General features: G+C 40.2%; 1 protein-coding gene and 1 long non-coding RNA gene across 10 annotated transcripts in view; one reads left to right on the top strand and one right to left on the bottom strand.

The window, feature by feature from the left end:
- Nucleotides 1-689: 689 nt before the first annotated feature.
- Nucleotides 690-22,510, bottom strand: part of TMEM260 (transmembrane protein 260) — a 72,808-nt gene continuing 50,987 nt past the window's right edge. Inside the window, exons 13-17 of one of the 9 annotated variants that reach the window (XR_010150951.1) lie at nt 20,395-20,571; nt 18,605-18,658; nt 18,281-18,384; nt 17,029-17,119; nt 690-2,522 (exon numbers count right to left, since the gene is read on the bottom strand). Coding sequence is in view for 3 of the 9 variants with exons in the window: in XM_009427850.5 (XP_009426125.1) it covers nt 5,101-5,355; nt 17,023-17,119; nt 18,605-18,658; nt 20,395-20,571 (583 nt within the window). In the remaining 6 variants the exon portion in view is untranslated. Of the gene's footprint in view, nt 5,356-17,022; nt 17,120-18,280; nt 18,385-18,604; nt 18,659-20,394; nt 20,572-22,510 lie in introns of all 9 variants that reach the window. The other 8 variants (XR_010150954.1, XR_010150952.1, XR_010150950.1 and 5 more) reach the window with 8 other exon arrangements.
- LOC129136984 (uncharacterized) lies at nt 15,286-20,243 on the top strand. Its single transcript, XR_008539010.2, has 2 exons — nt 15,286-15,422; nt 20,084-20,243. It is a non-coding gene; the product is annotated as an uncharacterized LOC129136984 (long non-coding RNA).

The raw sequence follows: 22,510 nt of genomic DNA, 5'->3' as shown, positions 1-22,510 counted from the left end.
TCTTTAAAGTTTCTGTAGCTTTTGCAAGAGTAATTTTTAAAAGCTCTTGAGTTTTTATAATAATTTTTTTTTTTTTTTTTTTTTGAGACACTCTGTCACCAAGGCTGGAGTGCAGTGGTGCAATCACAGCTCACTTCAACCTCCACCTCCCAGGCTCAAGGGACCCTCCTGCCTCAGCCTCTCAAGTAGCTGGAACCACAGGTGCATGCCACCTTGCCCTGCTAATTTTTGTATTTCTTTTGTAGAGACCAGGTTTCACCATGTTGCCCAGGATGGTCTCAAACTCTCGGACTCAAGCGGTCCACCCGCCTCAGCCTCCCAAAGTGCTGGGATTACAGGCATGAGCCACCACTCCCGGCCCTGAATTCCTGTGTCTTAGCTGATACTCAAGGATCCAGGGTAATGGGTGATTCACTTAGGTCCATAATCCAAGGATGAGAAAACTGGGTGTGATTTTCCAAGCAGTGTTCCCCTTTCAGTTTTAATCACACACACTTTAATATGTGAACAACAACCACTGGTATTAAAGATATCTTCAACAGTTTAACTATCTAAGGGAATATTTCATTTAGCTGAGAGAAATATCAAGTACCTTCTTTAAAAGGTTACATTTCAAAAAATACCCTTTCAGATAACACTTCTAAATAGAAGATGATTATGGTTATTTTAAAAACAGGACATAATCTCCATTTATTAGTCTGCAATGTTTATTAAACAATGAACTTAATGATTAAAAAATTTTATGCCATTTCCATCTATTGTACTTCACCCCATACTTCTTATACGCTAAAGTTAAAGTTTTGAAATGGTTAAACCTTAGATTTGGCTTATTTCTATGTATCTTTTATTATACTTATCCTCATCTAATGGCAACTATGTACCAGAAGACTTGCAACTCTGCAGTTGCTCTGTGAGGTTGGATCACTGGGATAGGAGTATGGCCCCATAATTGTGCCTTTGTGTCTTGACCTTTATATTGTAACTTTCTCAACCTTGTCAACTCAACTTTTTAATATCATCACAATGTCTGTATTGAAAATTAACCCTCACATCTAACTTTGGATCTGCAGCAAAGAGTCAGAGAACTCCACTTTCAGGCCAATAATTGTTGGCTTCACATGTACAGTGTTGGAAACGCTACTTGTCCTTCCCATGTGGCATCACCACCTTTTTTTTGTTTTCCAATATGGCATGAGCTAATCTTTCTAGTACATACAGTTTCCATCAAATGTATGTTACATTGTTGAAGAGCAATCAGAATTTTTTTTTTCCCTCAAAAACCCCTTTTTCAGGATATATTCCTGTTTAATTTTCTATAGCTGGGTAAGCACACTGTACTATTCCTGGGGCTGTTTTAAAAATACTGTCTGTGCTGATCCAAATCAAACAGACCTTTAGAGGGTGCTGACAATGATGTCTTCATTGAATATGATCACTGCTAAAGCTTTAGCTCCTTGTTTGCTCTGTAATGCTGTGCCAAGATCTTGGCCTTTAGATGTTCCCAGAATCCCTGGAAACATTACTTATTTGTTTGTGAGTATCAGCATTAGAATGGTTTTGCATTCACAACAAAATGTGAATCTCTTACTGGGTTGAAGTTGTTTTCTTTAACCATAAGACTTGAAGCCAGTTAGAACAGAATTTTAAGTAATATCCTGTGTTGATGCATTTATAAAACACACCAGAAGTCGGGAGTAACAGGATTCTATTTTTTTTCAACTTTGGTATAAAATTTTTCCTAAATATTAAAGCATTAACATTTAAAAATTCTGAGGGATACTGATGAGAACTATGATGAAAGATTCACAATATTTCACTTTTAAAACATAAACTTAAAAAACTACTCTTCATATCCTAGCCTGATGACTTAAAAGTTACCGGCAGAGTATCATAAAAATAAACCTAACACTGAAAATGGGTTTTAAATATCATAAAGGCTAAACATTATGATTCTACCAAGAGAAAATACTAAGAATATGAGCAGAAATAACATTTCACAATTTCTGTTTGAAGCTTTCAAAATAATACACTAGTAATTGATTCCCTTCTATTTTGGCTACATTTTGAGTAATAGAACAGAAGCATTGAACAAAATGGGTGCTTTTAAAAAACAACAAAAAAAGGCAAGTCAATACCAAGAACCAAGCATACTCCTATCAGAGGCAACAGCGGGGGCACAGGGAGTGTAGCCCACCCAGTGGTTAGTCAGATAACATGGGAGCCACCATCCGCTTCTCCACTTGCCCTCTGGTGCGTGCCAGCCTTGGTGCCAGGGCGGCAGGGCCCTGACGCATGTGGAGAGGCAGACAGTTTCACTGGCTCCCACTGGCTCCTCAGGCCGAAGTCCAGGCAGAAGTTGGCCTTGTGGGGTTCCTGTCTTCCTGCCAAACCATGGCACTCCCGGGACACTGCTAGAACGCTGGCCAAATCTTGCATGAGAAGTCACCTCCATTACAGTCTCCTCAATGTCAGGGGTCAGACTACAGGAAACCCCTTTTATCAGATTTTATGGTGTCTGTACACTAGCCAAGGAAAGTAAGAGAAAGAAAAAGAAAGCAACTTGTTTAACCTCATCTAATAGAAAGGAAAGGATTCTCCAAAGTAGTTGATCTGGGAATGAAGTCCAACATCCCTAAATCTCAGCTCAGTTTACTAGTTTTTCATTTACCAGTGGTTTTTAGAAACTTAAATCATTATGATCCTATCTACTCCGGGCCATCATATCATTGGTTTCTCAAAGAGAGAGTGGCCCAAAGTCACTGTTGCACACATACAAAATAATCTAGGTACCATTTGACAATAATCTATACACAAAGCACGTTCATCCATACACATATCTCTATAGTACAGACACATATTTAAAAAATTTTTTAAAGCAGAGTCTCAAAAAGAGGTCTTCATTTGCCATTCTTAAGGCTACTAATAGGAAATATAACTTTTAATAAGGTTCCTCAACCACCACATGCGTATGTAGATGCAGAGATGAATATTCACATACCTGTGTATAGATGTTCAGAAACAAACACAACCACCACGCATATGTGCAATCTCTTTTCTGAACCAATAAAGACAATGCTTTCCTAAGGAATGTTTGAATTTTACTGTACTTTTTTTTTTAAAGAAAAGAGAATATCATAATCTTACGCAATTTCTTTCAAATGGATAAACTTAGACAATTTATCAATGCTTCCTTACATTTTTACACCACGCTGAACTCCAACAGGTTTTTGTTTTAAGGTAAACCAGGTTTTTGGTCCTTCCCTGTGGAGAAGTTACTTTCAAGTCAGTGAAAGTTCTTGGCCCATGATTAAAAGTCTTTGCCAATTAGTACTCAACAACTTCAATTCATTTTTTTCTGGTTCAAGATGAGTAGGAGCCTAATAAGGCTGTGATAAAAGGGCAAAAGGCACTGAGAGCCAAAAGCGGATTAATGAGCTCCTCCATTTATTTGTCTTCCTAACAGCTGAACTGTTACAACTATTGACACTCTTCAAAAGGTTCCGCTCTGAACCCTGTCCAGGCACTGCAGGCTCCAATGGACATCTTCAAATCCAGAGAATGGAGGGGCAAGAGCTTCCCCTGTGTGATGCCAAAACCAACAAAGCCCCATGGATCAGGTAATGAAACTTCAGCTTTTCCCCCTTTGAGATGATTTATTTACTGGCAGCTGACAAGGGGCAAATTCAGCTCGAATTGTGCAGTCAAGGCCCTGTCAAGCTTTTAGAGGCACCCTTGTCTTGAAGCACCTTCATGACTGGCATTTCACTCAAAAGCCCTCGGCACTGGTCCTTAACAGCTTATGACATCACAAAGGACACTCCAGACAGATGCCTACATGGCATCCTGCAGCATTTTAAAAGAGAATTAGTGGTTTTAATTATGGTCGTAGTATGAAAGGGAACCATGCAAGCTCCACGGGAGACCTTTGATCAGACCCTTTTGCTAGTACAATGCCACGGAACTGTGACTATTCCTGGTAAGGGGCCTTTTCTTGCTGAATGACTCACCAGTGATCTTTGAATGCAGACAAGCTTCTAGCCCTCCCTCTTCATTAGTGAGCATTTCTATACAGGGGCCTATATAGTGCTTGGAGTCTAGGAGCTATACAATTGGGGGGAAAAGAAGCCCTACAGATTCTGGCCTCTACTTAGGAAGTGCTGAAGGACTCTGAGTGACTTTATTCATTAAAACAGGTTGCTATTAATTAACTGTCATAATAAAATAAAGAACTATTATTTGCATTTCTTACTATGTTCTCTTTAGTAATATGTATAAAAGATGCTTGTAACAGAAATGAATTTATTGGGCCACTTCCCCATCCCCCCCAATCCCTGCCTTTTTTTTCCCCTTTGCATTTTGGCAGCAGGAGCCTACTAATTATTGGGCCTAGATCTCTGAGTCCAAATAGAAATAAAACATAAATATAAAATTAATTAAGTAAATGCAAAATCTTTTTTACTCGCCAATCAGTTTCTGCAACTGAAATAAGCAAACATCAAATTAACTTTTTTTTTTTAGTGATTTCCAAGAACGATCTAAGACAGTAAAACACAAACTTTTTTCAAAATATCACCCATTTGGTGTTTAGCTTGAAGTGTAAGACTATGTAACAACTATAGCTACTTTGTAAAAAATGTACTCTCACCTAAAGCCTAACATGATTCATTTTTTTTTTCCAGGAAACAGAAAATGTCTTTGGTCTGGTATTAATATCAAAAGAATTTAACTTTAAAACTGATCCCAATAAGCATGGCCCTTACGTAGTTCATGACCAATATTTAGTTATATGAAAATGGTTCATTGTCTTCTAGAATCTAATCCAGTGCCGTCATCTGGTGAAAGACTGGAAGTCAGAAGACTTTTCAAAAGCTTCTCACTGAAATGGTAATTTGGTAACACGGGATAAACAGAATTTTGCATAAATAGCAGACCTTAGTCACTGAATACCCCATTAAACAGTACTGCTGGACCATGATACTTATATCTGGGAGATGACTTAGTTTTAAATTTTTTATGCAGTTTCTTTTCTTGAAGGAAGAACTTCCGGACTTCAGAATTTTGGAAGCTGAACGATGAGCAGGTTTTTCATATTTTGCTGTCTCAGACATTTTTCCTATTTCTCAGACTTTGCAGTTCTTTTCTTAGGTGCTTTACAGCACCTAAAATATCAGCTTGCTGTGGGTCATTCGGTGCTTTCTGAGAGTACAGACGGAAATGTCTGATGGTTTCCGATAACAGCACTTCAGGATCTGCATCTCTTGCCTGAAGACGCAGCATCCGCTCACAGGCGATGGCATAGTTCTTGTGCCAATTCACTGGGTGCTCCTTTTGTAAATAGACAATCTCCTTATAAAGCTAGAAAACAGTAGAAATGTTGGTATTCCATTGTTATTCTTTGACTTTTTTTTTTCAAAAACAAAAAAACACAGAGGAATTAGTAACAAGAAAAAAAAATTCAAGCAGCCTCCAGTAAAAATCTAATCATTGCTAGGCCATGCAGAAAATCCAAGAATGTTACTGTAATTATTACAGTAGCAGGAGGCAAATATGCTGCTTCTAAAACTGCTTCTGAGGTTTTCAGACGTTGCAGGGGAAACCTAAGACACACTGTGTTAGGACAAAATGCTCTTCCTCCAGAAAGATGTTCTGGGGAAGGGATTTAGTTTTAATTCATGGAAAGCTATTTACTCAACAGGCAGAAGGGTTGAAACTCTAAATTTAGCTGTTGGAGAAAAAAAAAAACAGCTTTCTTTAGAAGACTGCCTGGAAAAAGAACTTGAAGGAATTAAAATTTTTGTCCCACATTTTTGACAGAAATTTCTCTCTACATTAAAAACAACGCTAGTAACAGTAGCAACGATAAAACAATCCAGACAAATTCATCATCAGAGAGGCTGGGTGTGATAGAATTTAAGAGATATCCATAAAGTGAGATACTGAAAAGCTTCACAGTATCCTGTAATTTACAATTTTGATAGTTAAAACTTTGCCCATAGGAATTTAGAATTTCATTTTTCAACATCAGAGACAGTATTAATTGGATAGAGTTAGATTTTTTTATACTGAGTTTTCTACAGGAAACATCAATAATTTAACAAATAAAAACGCAGATACAAATCTGCAAAATGGAATATTATAGTTGCTTACTTGGGAATCTCACAGCTTTCCTGGAGATTGTCAAGTTAGAGCTGTATTCACAGGAGTTACCTGTAGACTTTCTGAGTGCACAGAAAAACAATAGTGCTTTCTCCAAGGGACAAGTGCTTTTTGAATTAGACATTACATAATTTAGTTAAAAGAAACCCAATCATATTATCTATTTTTCCAATTCCTACTCCATGGCAAACAAATGCATACCTATTTTTAAATAGCACCCTCATGAAATATTCCACAATTCATGTTTGATATATTGTTTCAATAGTTAATAACCCTCAGTTGTCCAGCTTCCTTTTAAAGCAAATTTCCCCTTAGTTCCCTTTATTTTATACAATACGGAAGAGGCTGGGCACGGTGGCCCATGCCTGCAATCCCAGCACATTGGGAGGCCGAGGCCAGAGGATTGCTTGAGATCAGGAGTTGGAGACCAGCCTGGCCCACAAAGCAAGACCCCATCTCTAGTTATAAAAAATAAATAAAAAAAAAAGAAAAAATTGGAAAGAATCACCACGCACTTTCATATACATCAAGGTTACTGTCAGACTCCTACCCTTTTATCCTCTTGGTAAAATATTCAAAGTTGCTTTACCCTTTTTGTCATCATCCTTTTTTCTCCAGTGGTTTCTCTTCCTGAGCCCTCTGATAAGACACGGGTGTAAAGGCTGTAGCATGCTGCCTCACACAAAGCAGGCATTCAGGAACTGTTCAGTTTTCAAAATCCTACTAAGCTTTTTGTTGTTGTTTTACAGATATCAATTTTATTTTTTAAATTAAGTATAATTTTTTTAAATTTTATTATTATACTTTAAGTTTTAGGGTACATGTGCACAACGTGCAGGTTTGTTACATATGTATACATGTGCCATGTTGGTGTGCTGCACCCATTACCTCGTCATTTAGCATTAGGTATATCTCCTAATGCTATCCCTCCCCCTACCCCCACCCCACAACAGTCCCCAGAGTGTGATGTTCCCCTTCCTGTGTCCATGTGTTCTCATTGTTCAATTCCCACCTATGAGTGAGAACATGTGGTCTTTGGTTTTTTGTCCTTGCGACAGTATGCTCAGAATGATGGTTTCCAGCTTCATCCATGTCCCTACAAAGGACATGAACTCATCATTTTTTATGGCTGCATAGTATTCCATGGTGTATATGTGCCACATTTTCTTAATCCAGTCTTTGTTGGACATTTGGGTTGGTTCCAAGTCTTTGCTATTGTGAACAGTGCCGCAATAAACATATGTGTGCATGCATGTGTCTTTATAGCAGCATGATTTATAATCCTTTGGGTATATACCCAGTAATGGGATGGCTGGGTCAACTGTTATTTCTAGTTCTAGATCCCTGAGGAATCGCCACACTGACTTCCACAATGGTTGAACTAGTTTACAGTCCCACCAACAGTGTAAAAGTGTTCCTATTTCTCCACATCCTCTCCAGCACCTGTTGTTTCCTGACTTTTTAATGATCGCCATTCTAACTGGTGTGAGATGGTATCTCATTGTGGTTTTGATTTGCATTTCTCTGATGGCCAGTGATGATGAGCATCTTTTCATGTGCTTTTTGGCTGCATAAATGTCTTCTTTTGAGAAGTGTCTGTTCATATCCTTCACCCACTTGTTGATGGGGTTGTTTTTTTTTCTTGTAAATTTGTTTGAGTTCATTGTAGATTCTGGATATTAGCCCTTTGTCTAGTAAGGTGCAAAAATTTTCTCCCATTCTGTAGGTTGCCTGTTCACTCTGATGGTAGTTTCTTTTTTCTTTCTTTCTATTTTTTTTTTTTTTTACTGGAGAATATAGGCTTTAATCCCTGGCTAATTCCATTCTCTCTTTTTTTTTTTCTTTTCTCCTTTTTTTTTTTATTTATGTTTTAGGGTACATGTGCACATTGTGCAGGTTAGTTACATATGTATACATGTGCCATGCTGGTGCACTGCACCCACTAACTCGTCATCTAGCATTAGGTATATCTCCCAATGCTATCCCTCCCCCCTCCCCCCACCCCACAACAGTCCCCAGAGTGTGATATTCCCCTTCCTGTGTCCATGCGATCTCATTGTTCAATTCCCACCTATGAGTGAGAATGTGCGGTGTTTGGTTTTTTGTTCTTGTGATAGTTTACTGAGAATGATGATTTCCAATTTCATCCATGTCCCTACAAAGGACATGAACTCATCATTTTTTATGGCTGCATAGTATTCCATGGTGTATATGTGCCACATTTTCTTAATCCAGTCTATCATTGTTGGACATTCGGGTTGGTTCCAAGTCTTTGCTATTGTGAATAATGCCGCAATAAACATACGTGTGCATGTGTCTTTACAGCAGCATGATTTATAGTCCTTTGGATATATACCCAGTAATGGGATGGCTGGGTCAAATGGTATATCTAATTCTAGATCCCTGAGGAATCGCCACACTGACTTCCACAATGGTTGAACTAGTTTACAGTCCCACCAACAGTGTAAAAGTGTTCCTATTTCTCCACATCCTCTCCAGCACCTGTTGTTTCCTGACTTTTTAATGACTGCCATTCTAACTGGTGTGAGATGGTATCTCATTGTGGTTTTGATTTGCATTTCTCTGATGGCCAGTGATGGTGAGCATTTTTTCATGTGTTTTTTGGCTGCATAAATGTCTTCTTTTGAGAAGTGTCTGTTCATGTCCTTCGCCCACTTTTTGATGGGGTTGTTTGTTTTTTCCTTGTAAATTTGTTTGAGTTCATTGTAGATTCTGGATATTAGCCCTTTGTCAGATGAGTAGGTTGCAAAAATTTTCTCCCATTTTGTAGGTTGCCTGTTCACTCTGATGGTAGTTTCTTTTGCTGTGCAGAAGCTCTTAAGTTTAATCAGATCCCATTTGTCAATTTTGGCTTTTGTTGCCATTGCTTTTGGTGTTTTAGACATGAAGTCCTTGCCCATGCGTATGTCCTGAATGGTATTGCCTAGGTTTTTCTAGGTTTTTTATGGTTTTAGGTCTAACATGTAAGTCTTTAATCCATCTTGAATTAATTTTTGTATAAGGTGTAAGGAAGGGATCCAGTTTCAGCTTTCTACACATGGCTAGCCAGTTTTCCCAGCACCATTTATTAAATAGGGAATCCTTTCCCCATTGCTTGTTTTTGTCAGGTTTGTCAAAGATCAGATATTTGTGGATAGGTGGCATTATTTCTGAGACCTCTGTTCTGTTCCATTGATCTATATCTCTGTTTTGGTACCAGTACCATGCTGTTTTGGTTACTGTAGCCTTGTAGTATAGTTTGAAGTCAGGTAGTGTGATACCTCCAGCTTTGTTCTTTTGGCTTAGGATTGATTTGGCAATGTGGGCTCTTTTTTGGTTCCATATGAACTTTAAAGTAGTTTTTTCCAATTCTGTGAAGAAAGTCATTGGTAGCTTGATGGGGATGGCATTGAATCTATAAATTACCTTGGGCAATATGGCCATTTTCATGATATTGAGTCTTCCTACCCATGAGCATGGAATGTTCTTCCATTTGTTTGTATCCTCTTTTATTTCATTGAGCAGTGGTTTGTAGTTCTCCTTGAAGAGGTCCTTCACATCCCTTGTAAGTTGGATTCCTAGGTATTTTATTCTCTTTGAAGCAATTGTTAATGGGAGTTCACTCATGATTTGCCTCTCTGTCTGTTATTGGTGTATAAGAATGCTTGTGATTTGTGCATGCTGATTTTGTATCCTGAGACTTTGCTGAAGTTGCTTATCAGCTTAAGGAGATTTTGAGCTGAGACAGTGGGGTTTTCTAGATATACAATCATGTCATCTGCAAACAGGGACAATTTGACTTCCTCTTTTCCTAATCGAATGCCCTTTATTTCCTTCTCCTGCCTGATTGCCTGGCCAGAACGTCCAACACTATGTTGAACAGGAGTGGTGAGAGAGGACATCCCTGTCTTGTGGCAGTTTTCAAAGGGAATGCTTCCAGTTTTTGCCCATTCAGTATGATATTGGCTGTGGGTTTGTCATAGATAGCTCTTATTATTTTGAGATATGTCCCATCAATACCTAATTTATTGAGAGTTTTTAGCATGAAGGGTTGTTGAATTTTGTCAAAGGCCTTTTCTGCATCTATTGAGATAATCATGTGGTTTTTGTCTTTGGTTCTGTTTATATGCTGGATTACGTTGATTGATTTGTGTATGTTGAACCAGCCTTGCATCCCAGGGATGAAGCCCACTTGATCATGGTGGATAAGCTTTGTGATGTGTGGCTGGATTCGGTTTGCCAGTATTTTATTGAGGATTTTTGCATCAATGTTCATCAAGGATACTGGTCTAAAATTCTTTTTGTTGTGTCTCTGCCAGGCTTTGGTATCAGGATGATGCTGGCCTCATAAAATGAGTTAGGGAGGATTCCCTCTTTTTCTATTGATTGGAATAGTTTCAGAAGGAATGGTACCAGTTCCTCCTTGTACCTCTGGTAGAATTCAGCTGTGAATCCATCTGGTCCTGGACTTTTTTTGGTTGGTAAGCTATTAATTATTGCCTCAATTTCAGAGCCTGTTATTGGTCTATTCAGACATTCAGCTTCTTCCTGGTTTAGTCTTGGGAGGGTGTATGTCTCCAGGAATTTATCCATTTCTTCTAGATTAGTTTCTAGTTTATTTGCATAGACATGTTTATAGTAGTCTCTGATGATAGTTTGTATTTCTGTGGGATTGATGGTGATATCCCCTTTGTCATTTTTTATTGCGTCTGTTTGATTCTTCTCTCTTTTCTTCTTTATTAGTCTTGCTAGTGGTCTAGCAATTTTGTTGATATTTTCAAAAAACCAGCTCCTGGATTCATTGATTTTTTTGAAGGGTTTTTTGTGTCTCTATTTCCTTCAGTTCTGCTCTGATCTTAGTTATTTCTTGCCTTATGCTAGCTTTTGAATGTGTTTGCTCTTGCTTCTCTAGCTCTATTAATTGTGATGTTAGGGTGTCAATTTTAGATCTTTCCTGCTTTCTCTTGTGGCTATTTAGTGCTATAAATTTCCCTCTACACACTGCTTTAAATGTGTCCCAGAGATTCTGGTATGTTGTGTCTTTGTTCTCGTTGGTTTCAAAGAACATCTTTATTTCTGCCTTCATTTTGTTATGTACCCCGTAGTCATTCAGGAGCAGGTTGTTCAGTTTCCATGTAGTTGAGTGGTTTTGAGTTTCTTAATTCTGAGTTCTAGTTTGATTGCATTGTGGTCTGAGAGACAGTTTGTTATAATTTCTGTTCTTTTACATTTGCTGAGGAGTGCTTTACTTCCAACTATGTGGTTGGAATTTTGGAATAAGTGTGATGTGATGCTGAGAAGAATGTATATTCTGTTGATTTGGGGTGGAGAGTTCTGTAGATCTCTATTAGGTCTGCTTGGTGCAGAGCTGAGTTCAATTCCTGGATATCTTTGTTAACTTTCTGCCTCATGGATCTGTCTAATGTTGACAGTGGGGTGTTAAAGTCCCCCAATATTATTGTGTGGGAGTCTAAGTCTCTTTGCAGGTCACTAAGGACCTGCTTTATGAATCTGGGTGCTCCTGTATTGGGTGCATATATATTTAGGTTAGTTTTTCTTGTTGAATTGATCCCTTTACCATTATGTAATGGCCTTGTCTCTTTTGATCTTTGTTGGTTTAAAGTCTGTTTTATCAGAGACTAGGATTGCAACCCCTGCCTTTTATTGTTTTCCATTTGCTTGATAGATCTTCCTCCATCCCTTTATTTTGAGCCTATGTGTGTCTCTGCACGTGAGATGGGTTTCCTGAATACAGCACACTGATGGGTCTTGACTCTTTATCCAATTTGCCAGTCTGTGTCTTTTAATTGGAGCATTTAGCCCATTTACATTTAAGGTTAGTATTGTTATGTGTGAGTTTGATCCTGTCTTTATGATATTAGCTGGTTATTTTCCTCATTAGTTGATGCAGTTTCTTCCTAGCCTTTATGGTCTTTACCATTTGGCATGTTTTTGCAGTGGCTGGTACTAGTGCTTCCTTCAGGAGCTCTTTTAGGGCAGGCCTGGTGGTGACAAAATCTCTCAGCACTTGCTTGTCTGTAAAGGATTTTATTTCTCCTTCACTTATGAAGCTTAGTTTGGCTGGATATGAAATTCTGGGTTGAAAATTCTTTTCTTGAAGAATATTGAATATTGGCCCCCACTCTCTTCTGGCTTGTAGAGTTTCTGCCAAGAGATCTGCTGTTAGTCTGATGGGCTTCCCTTTGTGGGTAACCCCATCTTTCTCTCTGGCTGCCCTTAACATCTTTTCCTTCATTTCAACTTTGGTGAATCTGACAATCATGTGTCTTGGAGTTGCTCTTCTCGAGGAGTATCTTTGTGGTGTTCTCTGTATTTCCTGAATTTGAATGTTGGCCTGCCTTGCTAGGTTGGGGAAGTTCTCCTGGATAATATCCTGCAGAGTGTTTTCCAACTTGGTTCCATTATCCCTGTCACTTTCAGGTACACCAATCAGACATAGATTTGGTCTTTTCACATAGTCCCATATTTCTTGGAGGCTTTGTTTCTTTTTATTCTTTTTTCTCTAAACTTGTCTTCTTGCTTCATTTCATTCATTTCATCTTCCATTGCTGATACCCTTTCTTCCAGTTGATTGCATTGGCTACTGAGGCTTGTGCATTTGTCACGTAGTTCTCGTGCTGTGGTTTTTCAGCTCCATCAGGTCCTTTAAGGACTTCTCTGCATTGGTTATTCTAGTTATCCATTTGTCTAATTTTTTTCAAGGTTTTTAACTTCTTTGCCATTGGTTCGAACTTCCTCCTTTAGCTTGGAGTAGTTTGATCTTCTGAAGCCTTCTTCTCTCAACTCGTCAAAGTCATTCTCTGTCCAGCTTTGTTCCCTTGCTGGTGAGGAGCTGCACTCCTTTGGAGGAGGAGAGGTGTTCTGATTTTTAGAGTTTCTGGTTTTTCTGCTGTTTTTTCCCCATCTCTGTGGTTTTATCTACCTTCGGTCTTTGATGATGGTGATGTACAGATGGGTTTTTGGTGTGGATGTCCTTTCTGTTTGTTAGTTTTCCTTCTAATAGTCAGGACCCTCAGCTGCAGGTCTTTTGGAGTTTGCTGGAGGTCCACTCCAGACCCTGTTTGCCTGGGTATCAGCAGTGGAGGCTGCAGAACAGCGGATATTGGTGAACTGCAAATGCTGCTGCCTGATCGTTCCTCTGGAAGTTTTGTCTCAGAGGAGTACTCGGCTGTGTGAGGTGTCAGTCCACCCCTACTGGGGGGTGCCTCCCAGTTAGGCTACTTGGGGGTCAGGGACCCACTTGAGGAGGCAGTCTGCCCATTCTCAGATCTCAGGCTGCATGCTGGGAGAACCACTATTCTCTTCAAAGCTGTCAGACAGGGACATTTAAGTCTGCAGAGGATATTGCTGCCTTTTGTTTGTCTGTGCCCTGCCCCAACAGATGGAGCCTACAGAGGCAGGCAGGCCTCCTTGAGCTGTGGTGGGCTCCACCCAGTTCGAGCTTCCCAGCTGCTTTGTTTACCTGCTGAAGCCTCAGCAATGGCGGGCGCCCCTCCCCCAGCCTTGCTGCCACCTTGCAGTTTGATCTCAGACTGCTGTGCTAGCAATGAGCGAGGTTCTGTGGGCGTAGGACCCTCCAAGCCAGGTGCAGAACATAATTCCTGGTGTGCCATTTGCTAACACCATTGGAAAAGCGCAGTATTAGGGTGGGAGTGACCCGATTTTCCAGGTGCTGTCTGTCACTCCTTTCTGTGACTAGGAGAAAGGGAACTCCCTGCCCCCTTGCACTTCCTGGGTGAGGCAATGCCTTGACCTGCTTGGGCTCACACATGGTGCGCTGCACCCACTGTCCGGCTCTCCCCAGTGAGACGAACCCGGTACCTCAGTTGGAAATGCAGAAATCACCCGTCTTCTGTGTCGCTCATGCTGAGAGCTGTACACTGGAGCTGTTCCTATTTGGCTGTCTTGGCTCCACCTCCTATAATACATATTTCTATACAAATATAGACCTGTTAGATTGATGTTTGTTACTTTAATTTTTGCAAGTACACAGTTGGTGTATATATTTATAAGGTACATGAGATATTTTGATACAGGCCTCCATGCATAATAATCACATCAGAGTAAATGGGGTATCCATCACCTCAAGCATTTATCCCTTCTTTGTGTTACAATCCGATTATACTCTTTTAGTTATTTTTAAATGTATCATAAAAATGTATCATAATGTTGTTGGCTGTAGTTACCCTGTTGTGCTATCAAATACTAGATTGTATTCATTCTGTCTCACTGTATTTTTGTACCTATTAACCATCCCCAACCCACCACCCTGCACTAAGGTGTTGAAGTCCAAAATAGATGCCAACACTTCCAGGAGCATTTCCCCAACTGCTCCAGAGAATGGAGGCTCATTCACGACCCACCTACTAGTCTTCAGGCAGCAGGACAACTGTGCTACCTTTTTCTGGAACATTTTGTTACTGACACATTATCAACTTATTTTAGATGTCCTATTAAGTCACATGTACCATATCTTAAGAAGCCCATCATTCTTCATTATGTGGAATTATATTTCCTCCTCTATGTACATGTGTTGCTGTGATATTAGTCTTGGTGGATGTATTCTGTTAGTTGGGGACACCTTCAAATTATCCAATTTATTCCTATAGCATTGCCTACTCCCTGCCCTGCTCCCTGATGTCACCTGAACTTAATATTCTGTATGAGCTATTGAGTAGGATAATATAAATAGCAAAAATATATTCAAAAATATATTCTTTATGCCTAAGAAGAACATTCTTGAAAAACTAGCACTGGGGGTGGTAATTCAGTAATTACCATGAAGTAATTGGCCTCATTTGTCTTGTAAACATTGTCACACATCTGGAGACTATGTGCAAAGGAGATACCAATAATCTGTATTCACTGAAAAAAAGGAGAGCTCTCTGACCCAAAGGGACAATAAATCCACAAATGAGCTTTAGTAGTAGCCTAACAACTGACCATGGAAGAGGTAGCTAATGAGAATATAAAGTATCAGTAAGTCTCAGTTTTCTCCCAACTAAATACTACTTGTTTTTCATAGAATTACAAGGTATTAGAGATAAACAGGATTATTACATGAACAGGATATGAAAGTGAAAGGAGATCTTTTTTTTTCTTTTTTAGAAAAAAGATCAAGGCCTGGAAAGGTTCATTGAGAAAGGTTCATTGATGCACAGTTGACAACTAATGGCAGAGTGGGCCTAGAAGCTGGGCCTCCTTACTGCCAGACAGAACTCCAGCGTGCTGCCTTCTATAATCAGGTATCTTGCTATCCTCAAGTGGGGTGTCTCGGAGGGATCTGCCTTTGCCCCCATGGCTTGCTCCTTATGGCCTGCTCTCCCCTCCCTCTCTTGCTGCCTTGCCCTACCATCTGTTTGGTTAGCTCCTTCTGATCTTTCAAGATGACACTCCAATGACATCCTCTCTGGAAGCCTTCCCTTCCTCCCTCCCTCACCAGCCTACTTCCCAGACTTCCCAGCTTGCTCTGGGTTTCTGTAGCACCCTTGTGTGCCTCTCACAGCACTCACAAGACTGAACTGTGACTGAGGACTTGATCTTCCGTCTCCCTCTCTAGCCTGCCACCTTTTTGATAGCAGGGATAAGACTTAGTTGTCTCCAACACACTATTTGCTATGGAGTGGGTGCTTGAGAAATGCTTTGTGAGTGAATGAATAAGTGAATAAATAAGGAACCAGAAATCACAATTGAGGAGTAAAAGTAGTCATACTGATTGGACACCATGCTATTTTGTCTTAGCACCAAACACTTGTCCTGGCTGAGTAGAACCACAGCAGTCTAAAGATGGCAGAAATATCTCAGCTGCTCATATATACAGGTCCTACCCTCTGTTTTCATTGGCCCTTGTCAGGATATTAGTTTCCTATAGAGCAGACTCTGCAAGTGTCTGAAGTGGCCAGTGCCGTAAGTCACAGCAAAGCAGAGACTTGGTTACAGTAGTGCCACAGCAAGCCTCTTGTATCTGCTCCCACTTCCCATCAGAAAGGACCGATTTGTGCAAGACCTTCAGTGTGGCTGTGTCTTCCGAAGGCTAGTTTGGCTTCCTGGGGCCACAGTTAACACAGTTAAAAGACAGAGCCACCCTCCATGACTCTCTATCTCTTCTCATGAAATCTCAACAAGCCAAGGCCCTATCATTTCAAGTGTAGCCAGGGTCATGACCTTTGCAGAGAGAGTAACCAGCTAGAACTTGTTTTAAATGAAGCTATTATATTAGTTTCCTATTGCCACTGTAACAAATAAACAACATCCATTTATTATCTCACACTTCTGAAGGTGAGAAGTCATAAAGCCAGCATAACTGCATTCCTTCAGGAGGCTCTAGAGGAGACTCTGTTTCCAACATCCTCCAGAGGTGGCCTGCACTCTTTTACTCCTGGCTCCTTCCTCCATCTGCAAAGTCAGCATGTAGAATCTTCAAGTTTCTCTCTCTCTGCCCTCTGCTTCTGCATCATGTATACTTCTCTGACTCTGACCTGCCTGCTTCCCTTTCATGAGGACCTTTATGATTATGTTGGGCCCACCTGGATAATCTGGGCTAACCCCCTGTCTCAAGACACCTAACTTAATCCCCACCACCCCCTGCTTTGTTAACCTATTCACAGGTTGTGGAGATTAGGACTAGACATCTTTTTTGGGTGGGAGGTATTATTCTGCCTACCACAGCCATTTACTTTGGATATTGTGATACAACTGAGGATTTGTTCATATGTGCTGCTTTATACCACCCAAATTGAGAGAAATAAAAGAATAAAAATTCTAATGTGATATACCCTCTATCCATCCCGAACAATCACCTTCCCACCAAATATATCTATATCTACATATAAAAGTATAACATACACATACGTCATATGCTTGAGCGTAGAGTTGAGCTTTCACTTTTGAAGGCATGTGAGCAGTTTCTGCCAGGTTAAAGATGAAGAATGGTGTTTTCATCCTGGGGGTGGGGATAGGAACCTTCATTAAAATCATACAGTCAATTGCACATTCTTTTCAATTCTCTCATATTCATGGACATTTGCTCTGAACCAACAATCCCTCCACCCATCCACCAAGATGCTGCATTCACACTAATGACCAAATATTTTAGAAAAAAAGCTTACACTTTTCACTATTATACATTGTTCATCCTCCAAATGTATGTTATTGTTATGCAAGAGAAGCCAGGAAAAGGGAAACCTGCTGAGTCTGCCAACACATCCCTGAAGGTACCCATCACGAAGCTCATGCCACGTGTGCCCAGTTCTTCCAAGGTGGCCAGACCCTTAGACCCCATGAACTCATCCAAGTTGTATTCAGAACGCCAATTAAATCAATACCTGTGCAAATAATGACCTCTTTCTTCTTTTATGTGATTTCTTCCCCGCTTTCAATCACAGTGAATTATGCAAACATATGGTATATCTTTGATCAGTTCCTTAAAGTAAGAATTTGTCCCTATGACTACAATGACAATTTAAAATATGCTATTTTCTGACTTACTTATTCAAAAATACTATTGCATAAACTATAGCATATATATTTGCAATCATTATTTTGCAGCTGTATTTCTTGACCACTCTTTAAAAACCTCTTTAAACTTATATAAGCTCTTTATATCATAACCGTTCTCAGTACACACAGTCCCTGGCTCAGACTGGACATCAATACATTTTTGCTGAAGGAAGCACTCCTTATGTACAAGATACTCCGTCTGCACTACTTAGGACTTTTACATTAATACTTAGGCCAAAGTTTGTTAGTGTTATTTTGATTAAAAACAAAACAAAACAAAACAATGACAGGAACCAAAAGAAGCAGTTGCATCACTATGAAATGTTCCATACAGGACAGGATGACAGCTGTCCTCTCTGAACTACAGGAAAGTATAGGCTCCATCAGATTAATATTTCAATCTCCTTTAACATGTCTGTCTGCTCATTAGACTATGAGCTTCATGAGGGTAGGAACTGTGTCATATTCATATGTGTAGCTTCAATGCCTAGCCCAGTGCCTGGCCTCCAGTAAGTACTGAATAAGTGCTTAACTAATTAACAGGCACATTACAAATGGAGGCGAGGTTGTAATGATTAATTTCTACTCAATCAATTACACTCACTTTGGTTAGATGAGTGTTCCAGAGGCAGACAGATGTGAACTTTGGACTCCATCACTAGCAGCAGTGTGCCCTTGGACAAGTAGCCTTTCCACATCCAGTCTGTTCTTTTATAAAATGGGGATCAAAATAACCTCAGAGGTTAGTGTGTGGATAAACTGAAATATTCATGTATAATGATTAGTACAGTGCCTCAAAAACATAATTGCTCATAAATGCTATTTTTATTATCACTACTCACCCCTACTCTCAAAATTAAAAGTGCCATAGGCTACTTCCCTGCCATATTAAAAATAGACTGCACACACAAAAATGTAGAATAGTCACCTCGCTTGCCACATTTCTTCATTGGCCACAGATTCCCAAGAAGATGGATCAAACCTGTAGTTACAAGAAAACAGTAATATCTTTCTGTCACCCACTTTTTTTTTTTTTTTTTTTTTTTTTTTTGAGACAGAATTTTGCTCTTGTTGCCCAGGCTGGAATGCAATGGTGCAATCTTGGCTCACTGCAGCCTCCACCTCCTGGGTTCAAGTGATTCTCCTGCCCCCGCCTCCCAAGTGGCTGGGATTACAGGCGCCCACAACCACACCCAGCTAATTTTTGTATTTTTAGTAGAAATGGAGTTTCACCATGTTGGCTAGGCTGGTTTCAAACTCCTGACCTCAGGTGATCACCTGCTTCAGCCTCCCAAAATACTGGGATTATAGGCGTGAACCACCATGCCCAGCCATCATCTACATTTTTGCAATGGATACATCATAACTGTTTTATCATCTGACAAGGCTAATAAGATGAATCTTGAAATACTGACAGTGATCAAATTAATAAACTTGTTCTCCTAAAAAAGATGAATTTTAAGGAAGTTTGAGTTTTGGTAAATATCTTCTTAATCTGCATAATTAGCTCCCATGCCTCAAGAGAGCAAACAGAAGATTAACAGGAAGACATTGAAAGTATCCGGGGAGCCAGCCGTTCATAAGAACTACATGTTAGATGGCAACAGGGCAGAGGTGAGGTGTAGGTCACTCTATGGACAGAGGTAAGAGCCAAAGAGCTGTGAAACAAGGGGATCAGCCTGAAGAGAGGGGACTCCTGGCTTGGAAAATCACTGCTGGAGCTTTGATGCTGCTCAAAGAACAATGGCCAAGCCATTTGATTTTTCTTTCTCTTAAAAATTTTCTTACTATGTATATATTTGATAGAATGGGGATAATGAGCAAGGTTATGTACGTGTACTAGTTGTCAGCTGTTCTGACTTTTTCTTAGGATGGCTGCAGAGTGTTTTGATCATCCATCTCTGGCTGTCGTACAACAATGTGGTCTGTATTTGCACATACTGACTTTTCAAAAAACCTTTACAGTATTTTAAAATATAATCTTGTCTGTTGCTCTTAAACTATAAGCAATAGGTTATATAATCTTTAAATAATTCATAACTTTAAAAGTAGGTAATGGAGGCACATTTCTTTAGATAGTGACTCTTCGTGTGTGTGTGAAATCAAGTAAAAGAATCGCTACTCCATAGATAGAGCAGCCTAGATAGTGACTCATTTTCTATATAGGAAACATTAAGCTCTATGTAGAAATGCTTAATGGAAGGCCAGTAATGCCCCAACAACATAACCAGATTGATGCCAAGAAACGCTGAAAACAAAGCTACTCAAAGCTGAGTCTTCGCTCACAGAGAATTTATCTGCCATTCTTAAGGAAAAAAAAAATGACAAGTTTGTGCGTATGGAAACTATCATAAACAGAATGCCTTTTAAAGTTCAACTGCAGTTAATGAACCTCTTCTGCTTTTAGGGTAATGAGCTATAGGATGGTAGACGATGCAGCATTCAAAGACTTGGAAGTAGAAGGTGCCATGCATCTAACCATCATGGTATCCACACAACCAGCACCCTCTTCCCTCCTCTCTCCCCATTGTTCTGTAAGTAGGAGAACGAGAAGGACATGTTCTCTTTCTGTTGTTTTATGGTATTTTGTGGGTAGCAAGTAACAATATTAACAATTAATAAAAAAAAAAATTAGAAGGCATCTCAAAATGTAGTAGTTTTTTTGGGTATTCAAAACTGCTATGTTTATATGCATCAAAATACAACTGCTGTTCATACCTTCCATATTCTTCGGTCCAGTTATAGATATTTTTTGTAAGTTTAATCCATTCCTCAGGGTTGAATACAATCTCCAAAGGAACTAATTTGTCACAAGACCCCCATGGCCAAAGTGAATAGTTCTTTTTCCAGGTTGGGTCGCCTTCATGAATTCCTATGCAAACAAAGGTTTCTTTTCTGTTGGAAACAGAAAAATACATGATGTACTTAAAATTTAAAGTTTTAAATGTTAAGTAAATATAATTCATGAAAGATCATTTTTAGATTTTTCCCCAACATTTATTACCTATATGATTTTGGAAAAATTACTTAACTACCTGTGTTTAGTCTTCTCACTTGTGAAAGAGGTATGGCAACTATCTTTCAGAACTGTTGAAGACTAATGAGATATCTAATATAATTAACAGTCTCAAAGCATAATAGAGGCTGGACATGGTGGTTCACACTTGTAATCCCAGCACTTTGGGGCCGAGGTGGGAGAATCGCTTGAGGCCAGGGGTTTGAGACCAGCCTGGGCAACACAGCAAGACCCCCATCTCATGGGGGAAAAAAGGAAGCTTAAAACTCAGAAGTATGTTTCAAATAAGGACAAAAAAAGCTCCAAGAAAAGTCCCCCCATTTTTTGCAGCCCAAGAAGTAGCACAGGGGACCAAGGTTTGAAGAGAGTGGAGGGAATCCCCCAGGTCTTTTTCTTTCTCTCCTTTCCCAGGTGCCAGGCAACATCGTGGCATTAGCGGAGGCAGCAGCATAGTGATAATAGTGGTGGGTTGGCAGGCACCCAAAACTCTGAGGGAGGGGAACCCTGCTCTCTAAGCAGAGGCATTGTGCTTCCAAGAGTGTGGGGCAAATCTCCATTGCTTTTTCTCTCTCTCTGTCCTTCAGCCTGGCTCCAGATGCAGACACAGTCACAGGAAGGGCACAGCAGAAGAAAGAAATTAAAGCCCCAGCTTTCTGGCTAGAGAACCAAAAAGGAAGGCCCCAGCAAGCTGCAAAGTAATGGGGTGACCACAGAAAGGAGAGAGATGCAGAGAGCAATGCCATAAAGTTGTATCCTCAGCTTATCTCTGAGCTGAGCATGCACAGGTCTGACCCTAAACAGAGTTCGTAAAATTAACCACAGGACAGAGCACCACCCAGGTTCCAGACTGGGTACCCGGTAGTGTTACCATAGGTAGCTAGTCAGGCATGAGCAGGGCAGGAGAGGGCTCTCTGCCGTCCTGCCCCAACCCCACCAGGAATTTCAGACAACCATCAGGTGATGGTCAGACAGTTGTCACACTGCTTCTCTAAAATAGTAACTGGTCACAGTCAGCACCAGGAAAAGGCAGTTTCCCAATAGATAGAAACACCTGAAACTGGTGATCAGCAGCTTCCCGAAAAGATCTCAGGAGTTGAATGAGTGGGCTCAAGCATGTGCACTAAGAGGCAAAACAGCAGAGTTTAACCGGTATGACCTTCTAGGGCCAAACCACCAGTGAGGGAATAACACAAGTGAGCATGCATACAACTCCAGTAAACACACTGCACAGTCTCTCTCTTTTTTTTTTTTTTTTTTTTTTTTGAGAGAGTCTTGCTTTGTAGCCCAGGATGGAGTGCAGTGGCACAATCTCAGCTCACTGCAACTTCTGCCTCCTAGGCTCAAGCAATCCTCCTGCCTCAGCCTCCGGAGTAGCTGGGATTACAGGCACGCACCACCATGCCTGGCTAAATTTTGTATTTTTAGTAGAGACAGGGTTTTGCCATGTTGGCCAGGCTGGTCTTGAACTTCTGACCTCAGGTGATCCACCTGCCTCAGCCTCCCAAAGTGATGGGATTACAGGCGTGAGTCACCACACCTGGCCCACACTGCACATTCTCACCTCCCAAGTGCTAGCAGGCTACTGCACATCTGGGCAGCCCACCCCCAGGGAAGAATCAGGGGAGAAGGGAATGCAAGACCCTAGAAGTATGCCAACATATAAAACCCTGAGTCAAAGATCAAATGGGGCACTTGTCTGTCAAGTCACCTGTTGGCCTTCTTCCAAGTGTAGTTTCCTTCCTTTCATTTCTGCTTTAGAGCTTTTAATGAACTTTTACTCCTGCTTTAAAATGTGCCTTGGTCTCTCCTTCTGTCTTA

This window comes from Pan troglodytes, chromosome 15 (assembly GCF_028858775.2).
Source record: "Pan troglodytes isolate AG18354 chromosome 15, NHGRI_mPanTro3-v2.0_pri, whole genome shotgun sequence".
NCBI classification, from domain to species: domain Eukaryota; kingdom Metazoa; phylum Chordata; class Mammalia; order Primates; family Hominidae; genus Pan; species Pan troglodytes.
This window is presented reverse-complemented; position numbering and strand designations above follow the sequence as displayed.